Genomic DNA, 23,531 nt, shown 5'->3' with positions numbered 1-23,531 from the left:
GATCTTGCATGGAGCCCCAGATCGAGGGCGATTATCAGTGGTCTTGTATGTCTTCCATTTTCTAATAATTGTTCCCAAAGTTGATTTCTTTACTCCAAGCAAAGAGTGAAGAGTTACAGAAAAAGTTTGGCCTCCGTTATTGCCAACAAAGGGTACATAACAAAGTATTGAGATGAACTTTTGGTATTGACTAAATACTTATTTTTCACCATGATTTGCAAATAAATGGTTTAAAAATCAAACAATTTGATTTTCTGTTTTTTTCCACATTCTGTCTCTCATGGTTGAGGTTTACCCATGTTGACAAATACAGGCCTCTCTAATCTTTTCAAGTAGGAGAACTTGCACAATTGGTGGTTGACTAAATACTTATTTGCCCCACTGTAACTGTGGTTCTTTTCTGGCTTCAATTAATTGTTTAAGTTGACATAACCTTTAACTAATGAGCGTGTGTAGGCCAGGGCATACACTTTTTGACGGGGCAAGACACCGGTGGTGGCTCTGTTGTACAATTTGCGTCTTTAGTGGGGCAAATTGAAACTCCGCTCACCATTTTGACGGTGCTCTCTGGGGGTTCATGTCCACATTTTCAATCCTTGGTTCTTGCCCAGTATTTGTTGTCGCTTTTGAAAGCTTAAGTTTGAAAAAATTACGTATATTGATCACGCCTCTTCGTTCCTCGGGTGGTTTTGGCTAAGCAAAGCAAATGACCGCCTGATGTGCTCGTCACATGATCAGTATGAAAAATTTTGTGATGATGTGCGCCCAGTGCAGTTGAAGAAGCGATGCATACACAACGAGTCAATTTCTCTTATCCAATAGTTTATTTTGGTGGTGTTTTGTAACTTAACTCAAATGCTCTTTATCCAATTACAAGTAACAAACCAAAAGACTCAAAAACGTATTCACAACGAAACAAAAACAATAGTAGATTCCTTTCGAGCACAATGCACTAAGCCACAGTCAAAAACTGTTCTGCCTTTCTAACTACCAACCTCTGTTTCATGTTTAGTTGTCATTTTAGGTGTAGCAGGGCTGACTCCAGGTCAGTGGGAAGAAACATTTGACAGCCCCTAGTGGCAAGGAGTAAAATTACAATAGTAACACGAATCAGGAATATGGCTCATACAAATTTTGACCCATTAGGAAAATATCTTTTTTTGTGCATTTCATCCATTTTAGTTGTGTGTTTTTGCTTTGCAACTTTTATTGGCAATATTTTACAGGAAAACTCTATATTTTAAAATCAAATATAGGAAAGTCAATTACATGCAATGACAATTGTCAGCCACCTGGGGGGTCTGCCCCCCCCCCCCTTAAAATCCACTTATGACAAGCACCGACCATTAATCTCAAACCCACTCATGATTTCTAAGTGGGACAACCCGCAAAATTGCAGGGTGTTCAAATACCCTTTTTCCTTACTCTACCATAGAAATTGACCGTCTGCCAAGATGTTGTGTCCTGACTCCTGCGTGTTCTCCTGTTTAGTGTCGCAGCGCGGATGCTCACTTTTAAGGTGCGCACAGCTGTGTTGTCAAATGTCAAATATTAAATACAGATTTCGAGAGCGTACGGTGAGCATGGTCTGCCCCTGAACAACAGTGCGTAACCGATCATCCGGACTGTCAGATTGATGATCCCGGCTGCATCTGGCGCACTGACTTTCAGCGAGTGTGATTGCTATGTGAATCTAGCGAGCTGAGGCCAAATCCGGCACACAGTTATCTGCCATTGGGGTGTATACTATTACGACTTTTTTCTTGTAATATTACGACTTAAAAAGCATCTTTGTTATATGACATTTTCCTTTTTTTATCATCACATTTCTTATCTCTGCTTTGATGGCTTAATGAGGAAGGCTGCACTTGACATTCACGTTCACAGAAACTGATCCTCGACATGGGAGACGGAGGGCCTTCGATCCTTCATTGGAGCAGCGATTGAGAACGACAGGAAAACGAGGGAGAGGAAATTACTGGTTGAGAATGAGGAGGAAGGGGTGGTCTGATCAAGTACGATCTGTCAGAATGAACGGAAACGATGACTTTGTCTGACTTCTTGACTCGAGGTTTGAGCTGCAGCTGCATCACTGTCAGTGCTGCTCATCGCTGTGATTTATGGGAGGGAGCGTCTTTATTGAGGGATAGCTTCATTCTGCTATTACTCTCCACCACTCACACACACACGCATAGCCGTTGCATATCAGAACTAAGGTTCTTCATTAACGCTGCCTGCTCGGAATTTATGAACAGCTGCACATGTCCAAATTGGCCCAATTCATTTATAGAAGTATCTTGTCACTGCCTCATCCAATATTCCCGCTAATATCACCCACACTATGCTGAATAAGACAGTTGATCGAGCTTTCCTTTAAACCTTAAGTAACTAGACCTGACACTCTTACCTCCGTGAAGTTGGCCCCCCATCAGGCGCAAATTTATGTAAAAATGACATCAATCGTTTGTGCTATGTTTGTGCTGAAATAAATTCGTTTGCGCTGTTATCGTTTGAGATATGAAAGAATTGTTAATACGGCAATCTGAGTTCAACCAGACCCCCATTTCGATTAAAAATGTTTAAAAATTGTGTCAATTGTTTATGCTTCGTTTTCGCTGGTTTGTGCTGTAAAAATGGTCGTTTGTGCTGCTATCATTTTTGAGATATTGAGATAACGCTTCCAAGTGATTACGTCACGGAGCCTCTCGTTTATTTCAAATTGGACCCAAAATGGTGCCATTCGTTTATGCTACGCTTGTGCTCGCTTGTGATATAAAAAAAAAATGTGGTTGTGCTGCTATCGTTTTATAGATATTGGAATATTAATTTCGAGTGATGACGTCACTTGCAGCTTTCTCGTATCAAACTCCCTCGGCTGACGGAGTGTACCAACTCTCAAAATAACAGAGGGGTATCCCAACAACTAGTGAAAACGTAGCACAAACAAATGGGTCCATATTGCAGTAAATTGGGGGCTTGAGATATTAATTTCGAGTGATGATGTCACTCGCAGCTCCCCATTTACTGCTAAATGGCCCCAAAGAGGTGCCATTCGTTTGTGCCATGTTTGCGCTAGCTGTTGGAACCCCCTCTGTTATTGACAGAGTTGGTACGCTCCATCAGCCGCGACATAAGGGCTGCAATTGACATCAACCCTCGAAATTAATATCTCAACGTCTAAAAAACAATAGCTGCAGAAACGAAAATTTATACAGAACAAATGAAGCATAAACAATTGACACAATTTTTAGATATTATTAATCAAAATGGGAAGCTGGTTAACCTCAGATTGACCTATAAAACAATTGCAAACATTACAAAAAACGATAGCAACACCAATGAAACTTTTTACAGCACAGACGTAGCACAAATGATTGACATCTTTAAGTAAAAATGAATGACCTGGGCTCATACCATAAGTGTCTTATTTATTGTTATTTATTAAATAGGTCTTGATCCTTCACATCAGGCTTGTCCGAAGTCCGGCCTGCAAGCCATTTGCACCCTGGCGTCCATATATTAGTGGTGCAACTACGAAAAATCACAAACTGCAAAAAACATTTTAAAAAAAAAAAGTTTTTAAAAATTATGCAAAACTTGAAAATCTGAAAATGAAAACGCAGAAACGTGACAGAATGACTCACCCATCGGTGCAATCAAGGCGGAAATACACAAACGCAAGGAGGAGGGGCTCAGTTTTAATGATAGTACTCAAACATTAAAACATTTACAGGAACACAGAGTCAATGTTTTCTCCCTCCATATGTTGTAATGCAACAAATTTTGAATTACTTCACTTGCAGACATGGCAGATCACTTGAATACACCGGCCCTTTTATGAACGCTCGATTGAATAACTTGTTTAGCAGTCAAGAAATGACTTCAAAACGCAATTATGACTTTGAATAAAGCACTTATGATAAAAATTTCCGTACGCCGAGATGATGCGTTCTGAATCCTACGTGTTCTTCTGTTTAAGGCTGATTCTGAGGTGCACCTAAAAAAAAATCCTGACTATGTGTCAATGCGCATGACGTGAACATTGAAGGACTGTGATTGGTCCGCTCAGAACGTTTCCGGTTCAACACAACAACACCGCCATTTTCAAACATTTCCAAACATTTTCTGTGTTGCCTACGCTTCAATATTTGTATTAACAACACATAATTGTTCAATATTGATTAGCTGCAACTCCAAATACACACTTTCCATCTTCTTTGCCATTGCTGTCAATGACAGAGGTCGCAGGGGATTCCTGCCTTCACGGTGCGCGCTTGTGTGACGTCACACGCCAAACGTTGAATTTCAGGTATTTAGCGCGTCCGGTTGTGCACAGTCTGCCCCGGACCAGTGCCTAACCTATTATTTGGACTGTCAGATTGATGATACTGGCCGCATCAGGCTCACTGACATTCAGCAGGTGTGATTGCTATGCAGATCTGGCGAGCTGAGGCCAGATCCGGCACGGAGTCAGTTGCTATTAGGGGATATAATATAATTAATTAGATCGATAAAGAAATATTGGTACCATTTTGCAACATAATTCAATGAGCGACAAGTATCTAGCCAATAATACAATACAAGCCAATCATCACATTCACCGTGTTTGCATATGCACTCTGACCGTACGTGCTGTGCAGGTTCGCTGGCTAACAAAAGTGCAGCAGAGTTAAGAGACGCAAATGCTAACCTTTATCGTGGTGAAACGAAGGGGCAGTGACACATCCACTCTCAAGTCAAAGTAAGAGAGTAATGCGATTCTTTTCAATGGCTGTCGGTGTCTGTGCAAATAGAAGAACAAGCCGTGAAACTGGGTGACTTTTTTTCCTTTTTAAGTGAGAAAGGATTTAGGTTAATGCATCATATCAAAACAACATCCAGAAATCATTTCTTTATTGTTTCTTTATTTTCTCTTCAGGCATGACAAATCCAAACAAACATACAGCATTTATATGTGTTTACAATTAATTCAACCTGAAAAGAAAAGGGCAGACGGGAGAAGCCGAAGCTTATTGAATCCCGCCCCCAGTATACCATAGGACGCAGAAAATATCGAAAAACAATTTTTGACATTCAGATTGCGTAGTGATTACAAGTTGTTGTTTTTTTTTTACCATCCTCCTTGATTGTTCATTTTCCCAATAGTCCATTGTCGATCGTGGCGATGTGCTTGTTTTGTTGATTAAATCCAGAAGATTAGTTCATAATTCAGTGGTTAGTTTATTCATTTGATTCAATCCAGAAGATAGGGAATAGCTGAGGACCGATGGCAGGCCGTGTCCACCACCCCTCTTTTGTCGACTTAATCCTCGTCGCTGTTTTCATTCCTTGCTGCCTTCCGACGAACATTCATCTCAAGGTTGCACTAGGGTAGTAAGTTGCATCGCCATTCCGGTTGTGGCAGTGTTGGATGCCGCCAGGTCATTCTTCACCTGTAATATACAGTATCATCACAGGCCTTGTTGAGGCTGACATTCACTCCAGCGATAGCATTGACCCCAGTAGCTGCCAATTCCAACGATCGCTTTTGGCTATCCAACACTTTGATGATGTTCCGACGAATTAAGTGCTCTCCAAGCCCCTGCAGAAGAATCGCAGCCAGTAGCACAACAAAAAGAAAAACATCCTCGATGTCTTCCACTTCGAGTGTGGTCAGACACAACGGCCGCAATCTACCTCACCTATCCTCCACATATCCAGACTTGAAAGTGTTTCCCGGGCAGGCGCGTTGTCCAGGTTCTGATCGCATTGTAGAAAAGATCTTGTCCATGGCATTCAGTGACCAATTGACCAGTTCCATGTCATTACAGAATGTCACAATACTACTATTAGAAGTCAATTGTCTGTGCATTTACAGCCAAAAGATTATCTGTCCTTGTGATGTCTGGATGAGTTCTGTTTGCACTGGCTTTGAGTCACCTTTTTTTTTTTTTTTTTTTTTAACCCTCCTTTGTTTTGGGTACACTCGGTTTTGTTTACAAGTTTGAGTTGTCACCCAGACATTATTTGCCTTTTGTACAGTTCTTATCATAGCCAAGAGTTAGCTTGAGTCAGTAACATATTTCTTTAATAAAAATTTTTTATACTTCCTCTTAAAAACAGCCAATGATCCTGAGCTGGTCACTGCAGAATCTAATTTGTTCCAAAGCTGTACAAGAGAGTAAGGGATGGAAAATGATTTTAGTGTTGTTCTGGCATAGTTAAGTTCAAATACATTTGCTCCCCTCAAATTGTATTTCAATCATCTTGAAGTGATACATTTGGACCTGCTGATGCGCATAAAGTCAAAGCAAGAAGCAGAGGAGGTCATTGACCTGAAAAATGTACAAGCATTGGAGAAGCATGAAGGACAGACGTCCACAATAGGGTGAAATTAAGTCAGACTTTTGCATATTCTAGATACTTACCCACATCCATGCCACAACTGGAGCTTACCCAGGCCAAAACAGGACTCTTTCTACTGTATGTTTATAGCAGGACCATTACATATAACATAGTGCATATTTCATGAACAATGATATTTATGTCTTTTTCATTTCAAGTGTTCCAAATTGACGATATTAAAAGTAAACTAATGAAAATTGCTGCTGTAGTTTCTTTTAATAAGCCAAGTAAATTGCTATGATCCAAGGATTTGAACAGAAGTGATACTGGTGTGTAGCCACAACGTACACATCTGATGTTGCTCACAGTGGTCCACAGTGTCCTCAGGGAGCTTCTGTGTCTGCTCAAACACATGAAACATTAGAGAGAACATTGCTCCCCACTAGATCACTATCTTTTTGTGATTATAGTAGTATTACCAAAAACGACTGGCAAAACATTTTCTTGACTGGCAAAACATTTTCTTAATGTGGTTTTATTTTTACTAAGCTTTTATTGTTTGACTCCATTTCTGTACGCATTACATGTGCATCTTTTTGAGGAGTGTTTGACTGTATCCTTGACATGGAACCCCATTATTTCCTTAATAGAGCCATTTTTGTCTCTGTTCATATTTTTTCATGTGGCGGTTAAATGAAAGAGCGAGTGAGAAACTGAATCATGATAACGAAGGATCTGAAGGAGGCTCCAGACAATTTCAGCCCTAAATCTAATGAGGCTGGGATGTGAGCCAGAGAGCAAACATGGAAGCTGCAGAAAAAACAGAGCAGCTATAAGTTGCCTTCTCTGTTTGAAAGTAGCTCCACAATGCCAAATATAGTCTGACACGACTGCTCCTTGTCTTCATGCAGCAGCAGAGTACCATTTTATAAGTCTTTTTTCTCTCAAATATATTTGTTAGATTTAACAACTTGAAGGGCATTTGGATATCGTATTCTGGCTACTGTTCACACAAATACTCGATATTGATACTAAGAACAATATTTGATACCATTTTCGATACTATACAATTATTTAATAAACTCTTTCAGTGCCATTGAAAATGTTTGCAATACTGTGGCTCTTAAATAAACTCTTGGAATAAGTTTATCACTAGTAGATTCCAATCCATTGGAGGTGGGAGCGTTGGCAGCAAATGAACATTGCCAATGCTCCCACTTTAAATGGAATGGGCTATTCCTGGTGAGAAGCTCGGTCATCCGGGAGGCACTCGGTGTCAAGCCGCTATTCCTCCGCGTCCAGAGGAGCCAGTTGAGGCTGCTCGGCAGGGGCGGACTGGTAATCTGTGGGTTCTGGAGGATCACAGAACGGCCGGTGCCCTGGACGGCCGGCGGCCGCCATTCATTATGCATCACTGTTTTTATCCCCCCTATCCTCTGATTATCTACAGTTCGCATCCAATCCGACAGGTGGCAGCAATGCGCCTGGTTTTTCACCGCCAATCTGATAGACTAGGAACGACGAAAGCACAGAGTAGCCTTCATTGGTTCCTTCCTTGTGGAAGCAAAATAGCGACGAGTGTTAATGCACAATATGGATGGTGGTGGCAAAAAAAACTGAAAAGAGCAGGGTGGCGCGGAGAAGGTTAGAGAGAAAAAATTAAAGAAACTGGAGAGTGAAGCATTAAAATGTCATAAATCGACAAATATTTTCGCAAGCAGCAGTCTGGCTGCAACGGCCACGTCGGGTAACAACAGCTCAGCTCCCGGCAATGGTGAGAGGGAGCTGCAGCCGCTCTGACGTGCAGACGGTGCTGGGAGAGAGAAAAGAAGAGGGAGGGGGCAACGATAAACTGTTGGAAGTTCCCCAGACAAGCGCAGGGCAAGTAAATTGGGATGAAAAGGGTTACTTGCTCTGTAAACTGGCAATTGTTATCCATCAGGTAGCTACATTTTAAATCAAATAAATGACAATTAAAGGGTTAGTGCCAGCTAGTCGATGTACCCGTTTGCAATCGTGTCAAGTTACAGTATGCTAGTCCTACTATCCCTCTCCTAAGAAAAAAATATTTTAGCCGTAAAACAATGTATGCACACGCAGCATAGCAATATTAATTCAGAAGAAATATAACAAAATATTAATAAAATGAATGGTTTTACTTTAAAGTTTAGGTAGTTAAATTGATGTTATATACATTATTAATCATTTATATATCGTTTTGTTTTCTGGTTAATACTTTCCAATGAAGTTTATGTATACAGGATTTGTCTTGAAATGTGTATTGTATTTTCATTGAAATTTATTATTTGTATGGCAAGATTAATTATGGCAGGGGTCTCCAAACCGGTCCTCAAGGGCCGCTGTGGGGCCTGGTTTTTGTTTTAACCGATCGAGTACCGACAGTTTAACCAATGAAGTTTCTGCTAAAACAAGCAGCACCTGACTGCAATCAACTGATTACACTTGTAAGACACCAGATTGGTGCAGAGGTTTTGTCTTGTTTTGTTGGAATGAAATCCTGCGCCCGCCGCAGCCCTATGTGGAATAGTTTGGAGACCACTGAATTATGGCATAAACAATGAAGTCATTTTATAGACAGAGATCTATAGAGATATATTATAATCAATTGGATACGTAAAACTTGCTTTGAAAAATGAATTCTTTCATTTGTTTATTCAGGTTGATCATAGAGCTAGTACAGAAAATGAATCCAACTCCAGTTCAGCCTTGCAGTACTTTGAGCGCCCGTAGTCAGACAGTCACAGTCTAGACACATTTTCTTCATTTTTCTCTCAAAGTGCACGAAATTGGTGCATTTTACAATAAAATGTAAAAAATAAAAAAAAAATTCTCCCGGGAGGGGCATGTTCCCGGACCCCCCTATGGGGTCTGTGTTTCCCTTCGTATAGCGATTCTTATGGGCTGGGCTGAGTCAAAGTCCAGGGCTGCTTTTTAGTCCCAGTCCGCCCCTGCTGCTCGGGCATCTGGTTCGGATTCCTCCAGGACGCCTCCCTGGAGAGGTGTTCCGGGCAGGTCCCACCCGAGGGAGGCCCCGGGGACGTCCCAGGACACGCTGGAGAGACTCTTATATACAGTGGTTTGAAAAAGTATCTGAGCCTTTTTGAATTTCTCACATTTCTGCATAAAATCACGATCAAATGTGATCTGATCTTTGTCAAAATCACACGGAAAAATAACAGTGTCTGCTTTAACTAAAACCACCCGAACATTTATAGATTTCCATATTTTAATGAGGACAGTATGCAAACAGTGACAGAAGGGGGAAAAATAAGTAAGTGAACCATCACATTTAATATTTTGTGGCTCCGCCTTTGGCAGCAATGACTTCAACCAAACGATTCCTGTAGCTGCAGATCAGTCTATTCAGACTAATATTGGCCCATTCTTCTCTACAAAACTGCAGTAGTTCAGTCAGATTCCTGGGATGTCTGGCATGAATCGCTGTCTTTAAGTCAAGCCACAGCATCTCAATGGGGTTCAAGTCTGGACTTTGATTTGGCCACTCCTGAACATGTATTTTGTTCTTCTGAAACCATTCTGAAGTTAATTTACTTCTGTGTTTTGGATCATTGTCTTGTTGCAGCATCCATCCTCTTTTAGCTTCAACTGTCTGACAGACGGCCTTAGGTTTTACTGCAAAACATGCTGATAAACTTTTGAATTCATTCTTTCATTAATGATTGCAAGCTGTCCAGGATCTGAGGCGGCGAAACATCCCCGAATCATGATGTTCCCTCCACCATGCTTCACAGTCGGGATGAGGTGTTGATGTCAGTGAGCCTTTCCATTTTTCCTCCACACATGACGTTGTGTGTTACTCTCAAACAATTCAACTTCGGTTTCATCAGTCCACAAAATATTTTGCCAAAACTTCCGTGGAGTAACCAAGTGCCTTTTGGCGAACATTAAATGAGCAACAATGTTTTTCTCAGACAGCAGTGGCTTCCTCCGTAGAGTCCTCCCATGAACAACATTCTTGGCCATAGTTTCATAGATGTGTGCATAGAGATATTGGCCTGTGCCAGTGATTCCTGTAAGTCTTTAGCAGACACTCCAGGGTTCTTTTTTTACCTCTCTGAGTATTCTGCGCTGAACTCTTGGCGTCATTTTGGTGGACGGCCACTCCTTGGGAGAGAGACAACAGTGCCAAAGTCTCTCCATTTGTAGACAACTTTTCTGACTGTCGATTGATGAACATCCAGAATTTTAGAGATGGTTTTATATCCTTTCCCAGCTTTATACAAATCAACAATCCTTGATCGCAGGTCTTCAGACAGCTCTTCTGACAGAGACATGATGCACATCAGACAATGCTTCTCATCAAGACATTTTTTACCCGGTGTGTGTTTTGTAGTGGGCAGGGTAGCTTTAAACGACTCATCAGTGACTGGGCACACACTTAACTTAAAATGTTTGGTAAAAATTGGTTTCAATTGCTCTTTAAGTCTCCTTCGGCAGAGGGTTCACTTACTTATTTTTCCCCATTCTGTCATTGTTTGCATGCTATCCTCATTCAAATATGAACACCTATAAATGTATGGGTGGTTTTACTTAAAGCAGACAATGTATTTTCATTTGTGTGATTTTGAAAAAAATCAGATCACATTTGATGGTGATTTTATGCAAAATTGTGAGAAATTCCAAAAGGTTCAGATGCTTTTTCATTCCACCATATTGAGACTAGTCTCTCGACTGTTGTCTGGTATACCAGACTCACCGCTGTTCCAGCGATTGAGTCTGGCGACCGTCCGGCAGATCAAATTCCGAGAGCGGAGCAAGCCACAGCAAACAGTCAGCGGAGTGGACCAATCAGCGACGGGCAGACGTGACGTTGTTAAAGCGACAAGTAATTAGCGAGAATGGAGAAGTTTATTCAACATGGCTAGCGCGAGCCATGTTGACTGTTGTCAATGACTTGTTTCAATGTGTTCTTGGTAATTTAAAACTGGTTTTACCGCAGATTGGAACATATTCTCGGCTCTCCCTTTCGCCATCTGTGTTGTTGTAGAAACGACTTTGGGCACGCAAGAGTGACGTTACTCGTTAAGCACACGTCACGCAAATAAATGAATCTGATTGGACGATTGATTTTGTACTTTGCTCGAGAGGCCGTTAATGGGCTGGGTCCCAGAATATTTCTCACAGTGTTTGAAAAATACAGGGAGAATAGTCTGGCTGTGCCAGGCAATCTTGGGATCCCGCCGGAGGAGCTCGTTGAAGTGGCTGGGGAGAGAGAAGTTTGGGCTTCCCTGCTAAAGCTGCTGCCTCCGCAACCCACACCCAGACTAAGCAGTAGATCATGGATGGATGGATGGATGGACGGATGGATATATAGTATACACTATTTTTATATAGTATATACAGATATAACACTGCAGTACAGTGTTCCTGGTTTTTCGCGGTTCATGAGGACCAAATCCCCGCGAAAATCGAAAATCCGCGAAGTAAAGGAGGAACTGATTTACAAAAAAATATAAAGCTCAGTAATTATATTTATTATTCGAAATGTCTGTCATTTTTAGCTTAGAATCATTAATTGATGTCTAATATATAGGAAAAAAAAAACAACTTAAAAAAAATTATTCACGCGCGCATTTTAAACTTTTAAAGAAATTACGTCACAATGAAAAAAATGGTGTCTGTAAAAAGGTCACAAATATCTACCTCATACCTTTCGCTTAATTGTATTTTTTTGTTACTGTCGCACTTTCCCCAATATTTTAGATGACAAATAATTGATCCAGACAAAGAAAAATAGAAAAAATAACATTTAAAAGGGTAAATACATGAAAAAGAAAATCTCGACCACTCCACGATGTATGCAATTTCTACATCGCGACCCTTGTTATATGACCATGTTTCACCCATAAAATCCCCTAAAAATCCAACTGTCACAGCTGTGTCTTCACACTCAGTGATACATGCTACATGGAGTTTTTGGATCGAAACGAGGTAAGTGCACGATAATATGTCGTTAAAATCGTGGCGTCTTTAATTCTGCTCTCTCATGCTCTCACCTCCAGTTAGGGTTTTGCTGTTTAATATTTTTTTATAAATGAAAAATGCCCTCCTGTTCAAAAAATTTCTTCCCCTAGATTTTAAGCTTTCCAATGATGTATTATACATACATATAGGACAATTTAGAGTTTGGCCAAATTGGGGGTCTCAGAGCGGAACTTCAAGTCACCTGAGTGTGTTGCGCCGTAAGTATATTTTAGCAAATGGATTTTAAGCACTGTAAATGTAATGATTAAGATATAAATGATACACATACATATATCAGAAAACAATAATTTTGTACATGTATAAATGCATCTTAGAATGTTTTAATCAAATACTGTATTTATTTATTTATTTATTTTTTTTTTTGAAAAAAAAAAGTTTGAAGTGCAAAGTAGTGAGGGATCATGGTATGGCATTTGAATGAGTATGGCAAAAGGGATGTCTTGATTTATTGTGCGTGCGTGTGGACAAGCCCTCATAAATCGAGCATGTGCTATTTCTGCAGATAAGGCAGTGAAGATGAAAAGGTGAGCAATTACAGTGTGTACACCAGAAATAGATGGCTGGAAGCGTGATTAAAATTTACTGATTTAAAATTGTGTCGAGAAATCTAAGAAAGAAGTCAAAGGAGAAATCTTTTGTCATTTCTGACCTTCCTCCTCTCCGAAGGAAGAAAATAGGCTAATTTACATGTACAAAGTTGAGACACAAAAGTGCAGATGTCCTTTGTTTGTTCTCATACTATATCTTGACTGTCTTGGATGTCAGCAGACTCACATAAAAATCATCATTTCCACACCGCCTTTATTCAAGCGACATTTTTTGTTGGTCATACGAATACATTAATGTTCAGTTCAGGGTAAACATCTCAAAGTCTAAAGAATAACTGTACAAACACCATATATTGGCAGGGTAACACAGGGAAGGACTGGAGTGACGTAAAAAAACATCACGTAGCACCATTATTTAAAGGCGTTAACGTAGTGATCACCTGATGTAAAAATGAACTGAGCTGCATCAGCACACTAGAATCTTTCAGTGCCATTGACGATGATAGACGACTAATCATGTGGCGCTTCTCATTCTTCTGATGTGGCTTTACCTGAGTTTATCACTAGCAGATGTCCAATCCATTTGAAATGAGTTAAATGTTGTGTTTTTCTGTCATAAATTTAGAAAATCCATTCAAGATGTGTTGATACATTTCATATTTCAATTCTTTTTCAGTAATTTATTTGGTTTTCATTTGATGGAATGATGCTGCCAGCCTGTTCTATTCAATATGGATTGGACGAAAGTCTCCTTCAATGGCAGCCAATGAGTTAACGCTTTGGCTGCCATTGACGGGAATAGACATACAATCCGTTTTAACTGGGAGGGGCTGAAAGCAATCGATCCCAGTTGAAATCGATTGGATGTCTATTGCCATCACTGGGTGTTTTTAATATCTAATTTCCTTCTTTTACTAACTACAACAACACATCATATGTGACAATGAATGAAGGCAATGAATGAGTTAATGGGGAATTCTCCTTTTCATGCTTGTCAAATGTGACCCGTTCCACCATAATCAGACACTTTCCCCAAGGTGTCAAAATCAGATATGATGTCCTCTGGAGACAATGTGTGTATATTATTAAAACAAACCGTTTGGCCCATCGACACAGTTTAAATACAAAAATGACCGGAAAGCTCGTGCGATGCAGAGAGTCTTTCAAATGACCCCCGAAAAATTAACCATTTATGCCATAACGTGGTTTTAAAAAAAAAAAAAAAAAAAAAAAAAAAAAAAAAAAAAGTATCTCCTCTTACAAATTTGATCCAATTCACATAAATCATAAATTAAAAAAATCAGGAAGGGGCATAAAAGTTGTGTACAAAATATGCAAAACAAATTCTCATTCATTTCTAATGGGATGTCATTGCCATGGACTGTACGTCTTTCCATTTATTTCTCATGGCCAAAATTTCCCCTTCATTTTCAATGGCAGAAAAACATGGGTGGTTGTGATTTTACTATTGACATTCAACTGGCGCCCAAGTAAGTCAATGCCATTGACAGCAATGCATGTCTATGCCATTGACAGCTATGTATCTCGATTCTATTGATGCAAATGTACTTGGATTCCATTGAAAGCCATGTACGTCCATGCCATTGACGGCCATGTACGTCCTTGCCACTGATGGCCATATATGTCGATTTTATTGATGCCATTGTACTTGAATTCCATTGACGCAATGTACAAGTTGATGCCAGTGACGGCCATGTACGTCAAAATATCAACAAGGAATGAGCTGATATTAACGGGAAGTGACCATATAATGTCTCCAAATCAATAGAAAGTGACCTGTTATGAACAGGAAGAGACCCTGAAATGTCCCCAAATCAGCAGGAAGTGACCTGAAATCAGCAGGGCGTGACCCCAAGGGGTTTTCCTGCGAAAGCAAAGCTACTATCGCAATTTCTCCAGAAACTGCATTTTCTATTTTATTTAAATTTTCTGAATGATTTATGAAAAAACTCCCACCTAAGAAACTTTCCCTTCAATGTCTGCGTCTTAAACCATAGACTTCATAATATATTGACGTGACACATTCAACATTCACTGCGTCACGCCTTCCTGAAGGGGGCCGTCCCACATTCCGCTTCATTTATTAGCAGTTGGTCACATGCAGCATTCTAACGCCGGATTTAGGTTGAAAGTACGAAAGCTGTACTGCATACAAACACGAAGGATTATTTCAGGAGTGATTTGTTCGAGGAGTCAAGGTAATTATTATATTTTTTGTACCATGCATGCATTTTGAAATCAATGGGAGAAATTAGCCGCTGTAGCATTGGCATTATACTTTGCAATATTTACGTAAAATAACTGCTAAACTGCCCTTTTTTTTTTTTTTTTTTTTTTTTTGCTTTTAACCATGAATCAAGACTGTTTTACGTCCATAACTATAAAGAATTCAGGGATTTAAGCATTTACTCACAATAATTTTCAACGCAAAAAGCTCTTTGTAGTGCTAAGGGGGACGCCACAGTGACTTAAAGACTAGCAGCACATTCGCCATATTTATATAAAATAAATGCTAACTGCCCATTTTTTTTTTTTTTTGTACTTTTAACCAAGAATCCAGACTGTTTTACGTCCATATCTATAAAGAATGTAGGGATTTAAGCACTTATTCACAAGAATTTAAACGGAAAAATCTCTTCGTTTACATATGGCGTCCCTTAATTTGCTTACTGACCAGCATCTTATTTTGCAATATTTACATTAAATAAATGACAACTGCACGTTTTTTTTTTTCTTTTTTGCTTTTAACCAAGAATCGTCCATATCTGTATAGAATTCAGGGATTTAAGCATTTATTCACAAGAATTTTAAACGAAAAAAGCTCTTTGTCTGTGATTCCACTCAGTCAGCTTTGACGGCCAAGCCAACAATGCAGCCCCCCTATGAATTGGCGCTGCGCCCCGTCAATATATTATGAAGTCTATGCTTTCTTTTGTAAGCAAACCAATCATAAGGATTGAGAAAACTCCTCTAAGTTGAATTGAAATGCTTTCACTGTAGGTGTCAACAATTTAAAAGACAAAAAAAAAAATCGTAATTACTTCAACAGCTAGGATTTCAGATATCTTTTGTAGTTTTCAAATGCTAAGTAAGAAATGCCGAAAATCAAAATGATCAATTTTAGAGCTGGGTGACTGGTTTCGATGCAACGGGTCACAAATAATGAGCCTGAACATTTTTACGCGAGAGTGGAGTTTCCCTTTAAAGCTGCAAACCAAGCTGCACTGAGATGTCCCCAGTGACCTTCATTGGCCCTGTGAAATTGGCACAATCAGCCAGAAGATGTGCAATCCCCCCCCTTGCCTTCAGCACTCTTGTCCCCAGCTTCCTTCAGAGGGTGATTCTTTCTGCTGAAGGAGCAATTGCCACCCCCTCCCATTCTCGTCCTATGATCCAGCCCGCTGAGGCACACAAACAAATCGAAAAAATAGCACCGGCGAAGACCAAGTAACGCGTTCATATCTCAACATATAAATAATACAACCGAGTGGAGTTCTAAAGTGACAGGGATTGCATGACACGTCTCTTGGTATGAAGAAGTGCGGCGAAGATGAATGTTTTTAATCAGTGTGCTCTTAATTCTGGCGCTGGAGTGCCCTCACAGTGAGGGTTGTTCAATCTAGTGCTGGGCGATTTTGCAAAATGTATATCACAATACATCTTATATCATGATAAATCACAATTTAGCACATTTTTCTTAATCATTTGGCGGGAAAAAAGTATTTATAGAGATCAGGTTAAATAATGATTGTTTTTGTCGATTTTCATTCACTGCCACTTCCCACTTCATTGATTGGACGCCGCTTGATTCTATGTCTATCACCGTCAATGGCAGGGAATGAGGCCATGGCGGTAAACCGTTCCAATGATTTAAAATTAAGGGTGTGACAAAATATCAAAATGGTGATATACTGTATAATGATGCTTTGCACCCCAAAAGGTTATCTATACGCTCCTGGCAAAAATCGAGATATCGTTTTAAGATGTCAATGTTTAAAAAAGAAAAAAAAGGAACCAAGTTGCTCCCAAAATCTACCACTATAATAGTGTCTCAGTTAACTCTATAGCTGCCATTTACGGCGCTCGATGCCCAATCCATTAAGACTGGGAAGGACGAATGATCGTTCGGTCATTCGAACCCAGAGCATTCACAGTCATTGTTTTCTATTTTTGAGGCATTTAGAGGTCACCTTTGGTTTATTTTAGGGAATTGACAGGTCACTACCTGTTGAGTTTGAGTCACTGCATTCCCGGGTCACTTCCTGCTCTGTAACAGAATATGAACAGGAAGTTGATTAATGCCCCAGAATCAATAGGAAGTGACCATGAAATGCAACATCAATCAACAGGAAGTGACTGAAAATCAACAGGCAATGACCAGAAATGCCCCAGAATTACCCCTTCGACTGGTACTTGCTGCCCACAGGGCCGAGAACCCAAAGTGGTATTTGCCATGTGGCAAAATGGATTTTGCCATGTTGCAAAATGGATTTTGGCATGTGGCTTTTTTTTTGCCATGTGTCAAAAAAGATTTTGCCATGTGGCATTGTTTTGCCATGTGGCAAAATTGATTTTGCCATGTGGAATTTTTTTTTGACATGTGGAAAAATGGATTTTGCCACGTGGCATTTTTTCTTGTCATGTGGCAAAATTGATTTTCTTTTGCCATGTGGCCATTTTTTTGGGGGGTGGTATTACACCGCATTGACTTGGGTGCCAGTTGAATGTCAATGTGCTGTAATGTAAAGTGTATGGTCAAAGTGTAAAATCACAGCCACACGTTTTTCTGTCATTTAATATGAATGGAAAATTTGGACTTGGATAGCCGTCAGTGGCATAGCCTGACTTGGGTGTAAGTTGAATGTCAATGCGCTTTAATGGTAAGTGGATGGCCACAAATCACACCCACACGTTATTCTGCCATTTAAAATGAATGGAAATTTTGGACTTGAATGGCCTGAAAAACTGACATACCCCAAAAAATGCCACATACCCCCCCCGCCCCCCAAAAAAAGAAAAAAGATGGCAAATACCAAATTTTGGTTCTCGCTGTCTGTCGAGACAATGGCAAAATCCATTTTGACACATGGCAAAACCCATTTTGCCACATTGCAAAAAAATGCCACATGGGAAAAAAAAGGCCACATGGCAAAAAAAAAAAAAAAAAAGACACACGGCAAAATCCATTTTGACACATAGCAACAAAAAATGACACATAGCGAAAAAAATGCCACATGGCAAAATCCAGTTTACCACATGGCAAAAAAATGCCACATGGCATATACCACTTTTCATTCTCTGCCCTGCTGTGTGCTAAATCCTGCTTTATTATCAGATTATTGGATTCTGTTTTCGACAACGCGATTAATCGTTAATCTCATGCGATAGGTTAAAATGCGTTATCATTGCCCAGCCTTGATAATTTTGTCTTCATGGTTACCAAATGAGCTGGTACTCTGAGTTTATTTGCAATCAATCAAACCACATGTTTGTGTTGTAGCATACGCTAAGTTTTGGGGTAGAGGGTCATCTAGTGGCTTTCCATTTCATAAATGAAGAAGTATCCGTACCGTAGAGTTGAGTACATCGGATTTCTATGCTAATATAATTTATGATGTACATGATGATTATGATATACATAATTTACTATTACTTTGACGCAATCGTCATATCGCCCAGCACTAGTTCAATAAATCCTCATTAACAGAACCTCCTAAATGCTAATCACGTTTAGCAAACTGCACTTGAAGGGTAAAGGGAACAATACATCACTCCAGCAAACAAATGATGAAGAATTGCGTCCGTATATAATTAATATGCTCAGCTAGTTCGACGCAGCTTTGCAATTGGCAGTACAGTGAACCGGTAGCATGCAAATGAATGTCTGGGAATTACTCAGTGCCGGTCTTTGAAAAGCTTCGATAGATCACTCGTTCACCCTTGCGCGGGACCAATTTATGTGGAAGGAAATTGGAAAAACATAAACCCAACATATGAACGAATCTTATTTCCCTTTGGTGCTTTGTAGCAACTGATGAATGTCTTCTTTTTCTTCTTATTGTAAAGCCGAAGGAACTCCCAACGTGGGCTGTGAAGAAAGTCTTAAATAATACACAACATAATAGAACAATAAATATTGCTCATGGCAGTGGTAAAACTCCCGTTTCTTTGGTTTTGCAGTGTTCAGTGGTCTTGTATTTTTTTTTTTTTTTTTACGTTGGTTGTTTTGTTAGCCAGTGAAGCACACACGTCCAACTCTGAATCCAAACTTTTGGTTGCTGTTGCCAAAGTCTGTTGCGGACACATCCATAATGGGCAGCAGCTCGGCCGAGGGGGAGTCCATCTCCAGAATTGTACTTTCGTGACCTTTGCGCAACTGAAAGAGAAATGTTGAATCTATTATTAACTGATGTTAGGGAATTGACGATGATACAGTAGATGTCCAATCATAAGGCTATTTTCATCCTTCTTCTTTGGATTTAAATCTAAAGCAGAACATGATTGGATTTTTTTTTTTTTACCTGTCTTGTCCAGCTGCTTAGACACAGAGAAAGGGAATCCGGTACACACCGGTAATCACATGGGAGTTTGATATACTCCCACAGTGGTTGATCATTAGGTTTTGTTTATTAGGAGAAAGGAGACAGCAACAAGTAGGAAGGTGTTACAGGGGGAAAGAAAGGAAGGAAGCAGACTAAAGAGTAGAAGAACAAACAACAAGAAATACATTATTACAAATTATTATTATTAATATTACTTCTGAACATAGTGGTGCTATCATTAGCTAATTATGTATATCAGTGGACACTATGTGGGGGGCCTGAACCGAGGAGAAAGGACAGAAGGTGGGTCAAAAGGAGACGTGATTAGGTACGTGAAGCGTACATAATTCAGCAATGTGAGGTGGGGAACCCGTTATTATTTAAATCATGTGTAAGTGTGGATATGTTGAAATCAAGGACGTAGGTTTGCATAGGGATGGTAGGGACATAACACTAGCAACTTTTCAGGATGCTCAAATTGTCCCCACCAAATTTTAAGCAACCTTATATGCATGATAGAAGTTCAGTTATATAGGTAATTTAGATTGCCTTCCCATAAGTTGTAAGGATAGAATGGACACTACCATTATTAAGTCATTTGCTCCCAACAACGTGTAAATATGTTCTATTTTTTGTTTCAGTGTCCCAAAAAAGTATTTATACGTCTTTTACGTTTTTTTTCACAAGAGACATCTCTAGGTTCTGATTCAACTTGGCTCCAAAGCACAATGCTGAAAATCCATTTTGAAGCAATAAAACTGGCCACTGGAGGGCAGTAGCGCATTTGGTAAGACCCCCAACCCAAATCAACGGAACAAACGACCGGGCCGCCAGCGGAAGACGACCGAATGGATGTCTAGGATGCCAGGCGGCAGACGACCGAGCAGAACAACCGGGAGGATGTCCGGGATGCCAGGTGCTGGACGACCGAGCAGAACGACCGGGACCACCAGCGCAGCGCACGATGCCGTTGAGTCCGTGCTGCTCGCCGAGCAGAGCCCGCGCCGTCGTGCTCGGCCGCTCGCGTCCCCCGCACCCTCCAGTGTCCCGCGACTCAGCCGGAAACGCACACGGCCAAACCAGTTCCCCCCCAGGGACACAAGTTCCCCAGGCGAACTCCGTCACGTGGCAATGGTCACCATAAAAAAAAAGGCTAAAAAAATCCATCTTTATGAGACAGGCTGCGATGAGGGAAAAGTTTACCCTGGCTGTCGCAGCCACATCAGCGTCATCTCTCAGTTAGTTATGTGTAAATAAATTGTTACTTTGCTATCAAAAGCTCTATTTGTCTTGTTGTTTATGTTATTTTGTAAAAGGAAATCTTTATTCAGATGTTTGGGATGTAACTAAAGCAAAAAATAGTTGTGTTAAAGTCAAAGTTATGTTTGAAATGTATGCGTTTACAAAAAGCTCAATTTCTTTGTTTTTTCAACAGAAATTGGAAAATTGCTCAAACTAAGCTATTTTCTAATTCTGATTTCTAAAGAATGGAAAAAGATATGAACTAACTTTTTTTTCCTGCTGAAAGAAGAGAGTTTACTCTTTCTTTTGGTGGGTTCCATGTTTATATAGCAATAGAACAGAATTTTCTGTGGGCCTTGCAAAATCAGTAAAAATCCAGTGGACGGCCGGGAGTGAAGGGGGTTGCACCGGTGAAAATGGCTGGGAGTGAATGAGTTGAGTGAATATTTTTCATTATACTCAAACTTGCCATCATCCCCAAAAGTTTGATTTGGCTGATGACTTGACCCACCTCCGACACACACACGCACGCTCACACCCCCACAGCCCCAACAGAAATGCATGTCAACAACATGGCGCCTCCTTCGCCAATTTTTTTTTCAGCCAGCAGCAGCCACTGTAATTGAAAAAGACGCCAATGTTGTGGAGGTGGTAAACACACCACTAATTTGGCTGCTGAAAGTCCGACCTGTATCATAATTGGCATAACATTAAACTGTGTGAAATTGCTAACTTGTAAAACTCGAGTAGGAGGCTGCTTAGAGAGAAGTGTCTTTAAATGTTTGTTTTCTACTGTTAATGTTAATTAAACTGAGAAATGTAGTGAACTCTGCTAGAAACTATAGTAGAAAAATGTGAGCAAGAGAGAGAGAGAGAGAGGGGTGCTGCATAACCTAATATGTCACTCACACAACACAACATAATCATAATTAACTATACATAAATATATATTTTTGGGGGGGGTGCTGCGAGCTACTTACACTTTGCCTGGCACGGCCAGACTGTTCTCCCTGTATTTTTCAAACACTGCGAGAATAGTCTGGGACCCAGCCCATTAACGGCCTCTCGAGCACAGACAAAATCAAGCGTCCAATCAGATTCGTTTATTTGCGTGACGTGTGCTTAACGAGCAACGTCACTCTTCCGCATCGGAAGTCATCTCCACAACAACACAGATGGCGAACAGGAGAGCCGAGAATATGTTCCAATCCACGGTAAAATTAGTTTTAAATTACCTAAAACACATCAACACAAGTCCATGACAACAGTCTGCCTCGCGCTAGCCATGTTGAATAAACTCCGCTCTCCTCATATGTTTACTTCCGCGCCCAAGTCCCTCGTCCTGCCCTCGTCGCTTTACTAACGTCACGTCCGCCCGTCGCTGATTGGTCCACTCCGCTGTCTGTTTGCTGTGGCTTGCCCCGCCCTGGAAATTGTATCCGCTGAATAGTGGCCAGACTCAATAGCTGGAAGAGCGGTGAGTCTGGTGTACCAGGCTATCTTACACTAGCGTTGCGATCGACTGGTCGATCGTAATCAACGTATTGAGCACCCCTGATTTAGCATATCAATTAATTAGCATCATATTCATGAGAAATGTAGCCCTGACCCTGTTCACCCAATCTGTTTGGTCTTATTAATGTCATATCCCAAAGTGTACATGCAGGTTATGCTGTTATATCGTCCCTACCAATGTTGAGTCCAAACCTATGCCCTTGGTTGAAATCCTATGCTATGCTACCTGATCGCTAATCCTGGTACCGACAATCTTGCTACCTTAGTGTGTCTTAGGCTAGGTTCATGCTGCAGGTCTTAATGCACGAATCCGATTTATTTTTGTTTTTGCGACTCGAGTGAGGCATTAACTTGACGGTCTGAACGGGACAAGTCGCATAGAAGCGGACCCTTTCAGATCCGATCTAGGCCACATTTTTCCAGAATGTGGCAGGCAGTCTGAACTGTCAAGTCTCTTGAAACGGAATACCGTAATTTCGGACAATACGTCGCACCGGAGTATAAGTCGCATTTTTTGGGGGAAATTTATTTGATTGAATCCAGCACCAAGAACAGACATGTCATCTTGAAAGGCAATTTAAAATCCAACAGAACAACAGGCTGAATAGGTGTATGGTATGCTAACATTACATGACGCTAGAAGTTAGATCAAGCCTAAAAAAACCAGCCCGACCCGATTGGCCCCCGGGTATTAAAGTCTGACGCGGCCCGAGCCCGATCAATTAACTTGATTTGCTAGCCCGAGCCCGAAAAAACCTGAAATTTTATGTTTTATTTGTGAGGACTCGGGAGAAGGAGAGGGACAACGCTCTTTGTTTACATATGGCGGTCGCTAATATCCCTACTGAGCAGCCTCATAGTTCGCAATATTTAAAATAAATGCTACTTGCACATTTTTTTTTTCTTTAAACCAAGAATCGAGACAGTTTTACGTCCATATCTATAAAGAATTCAGGGATTTAAGCATTTATTCATAAGACTTTTTAATGGAAAACACTCTTTGTTTACATATGGCGGTCGCTATTATCCTTCCTGACTAGCCTGATAGTTCGCAATATTTACGTAAAGTAAAAGCTACCTGGACGTTTCTTTTCTTTTAACCAAGAGTCGAGACAGCTTTACGTCCATATCTATAAAGAATTCAGGGATTTGACCTTTTATTCACAAGAACTTTCAACGGAAAAAGCTCTTTGTTTACATATGGCGGCCGTTAATTTCCTTACTGACTAGCCTCATAGTTCGCAATATTTATGTAAAATAAATGCGACCTGCATGTTTTTTTTTTTTTTTTTTTCTTTTAACCAGGAATTGA

General features: G+C 40.4%; 1 protein-coding gene across 2 annotated transcripts in view; it reads right to left on the bottom strand.

Moving 5' to 3' along the window:
* Nucleotides 1-14,152: 14,152 nt before the first annotated feature.
* col5a3a (collagen, type V, alpha 3a) overlaps nt 14,153-23,531 on the bottom strand; it is a 212,692-nt gene continuing 203,313 nt past the window's right edge. For both annotated transcript variants that reach the window (XM_057861461.1, XM_057861463.1), the window contains exon 67: nt 14,153-19,296. In XM_057861461.1, coding sequence (XP_057717444.1) covers nt 19,150-19,296 — 147 coding nt within the window. In that variant the 3' untranslated portion in view covers nt 14,153-19,149. The remainder of the gene's footprint in view (nt 19,297-23,531) is intronic.

Source organism: Corythoichthys intestinalis, chromosome 16 (genome assembly GCF_030265065.1).
Source record: "Corythoichthys intestinalis isolate RoL2023-P3 chromosome 16, ASM3026506v1, whole genome shotgun sequence".
NCBI classification, from domain to species: domain Eukaryota; kingdom Metazoa; phylum Chordata; class Actinopteri; order Syngnathiformes; family Syngnathidae; genus Corythoichthys; species Corythoichthys intestinalis.
This window is presented reverse-complemented; position numbering and strand designations above follow the sequence as displayed.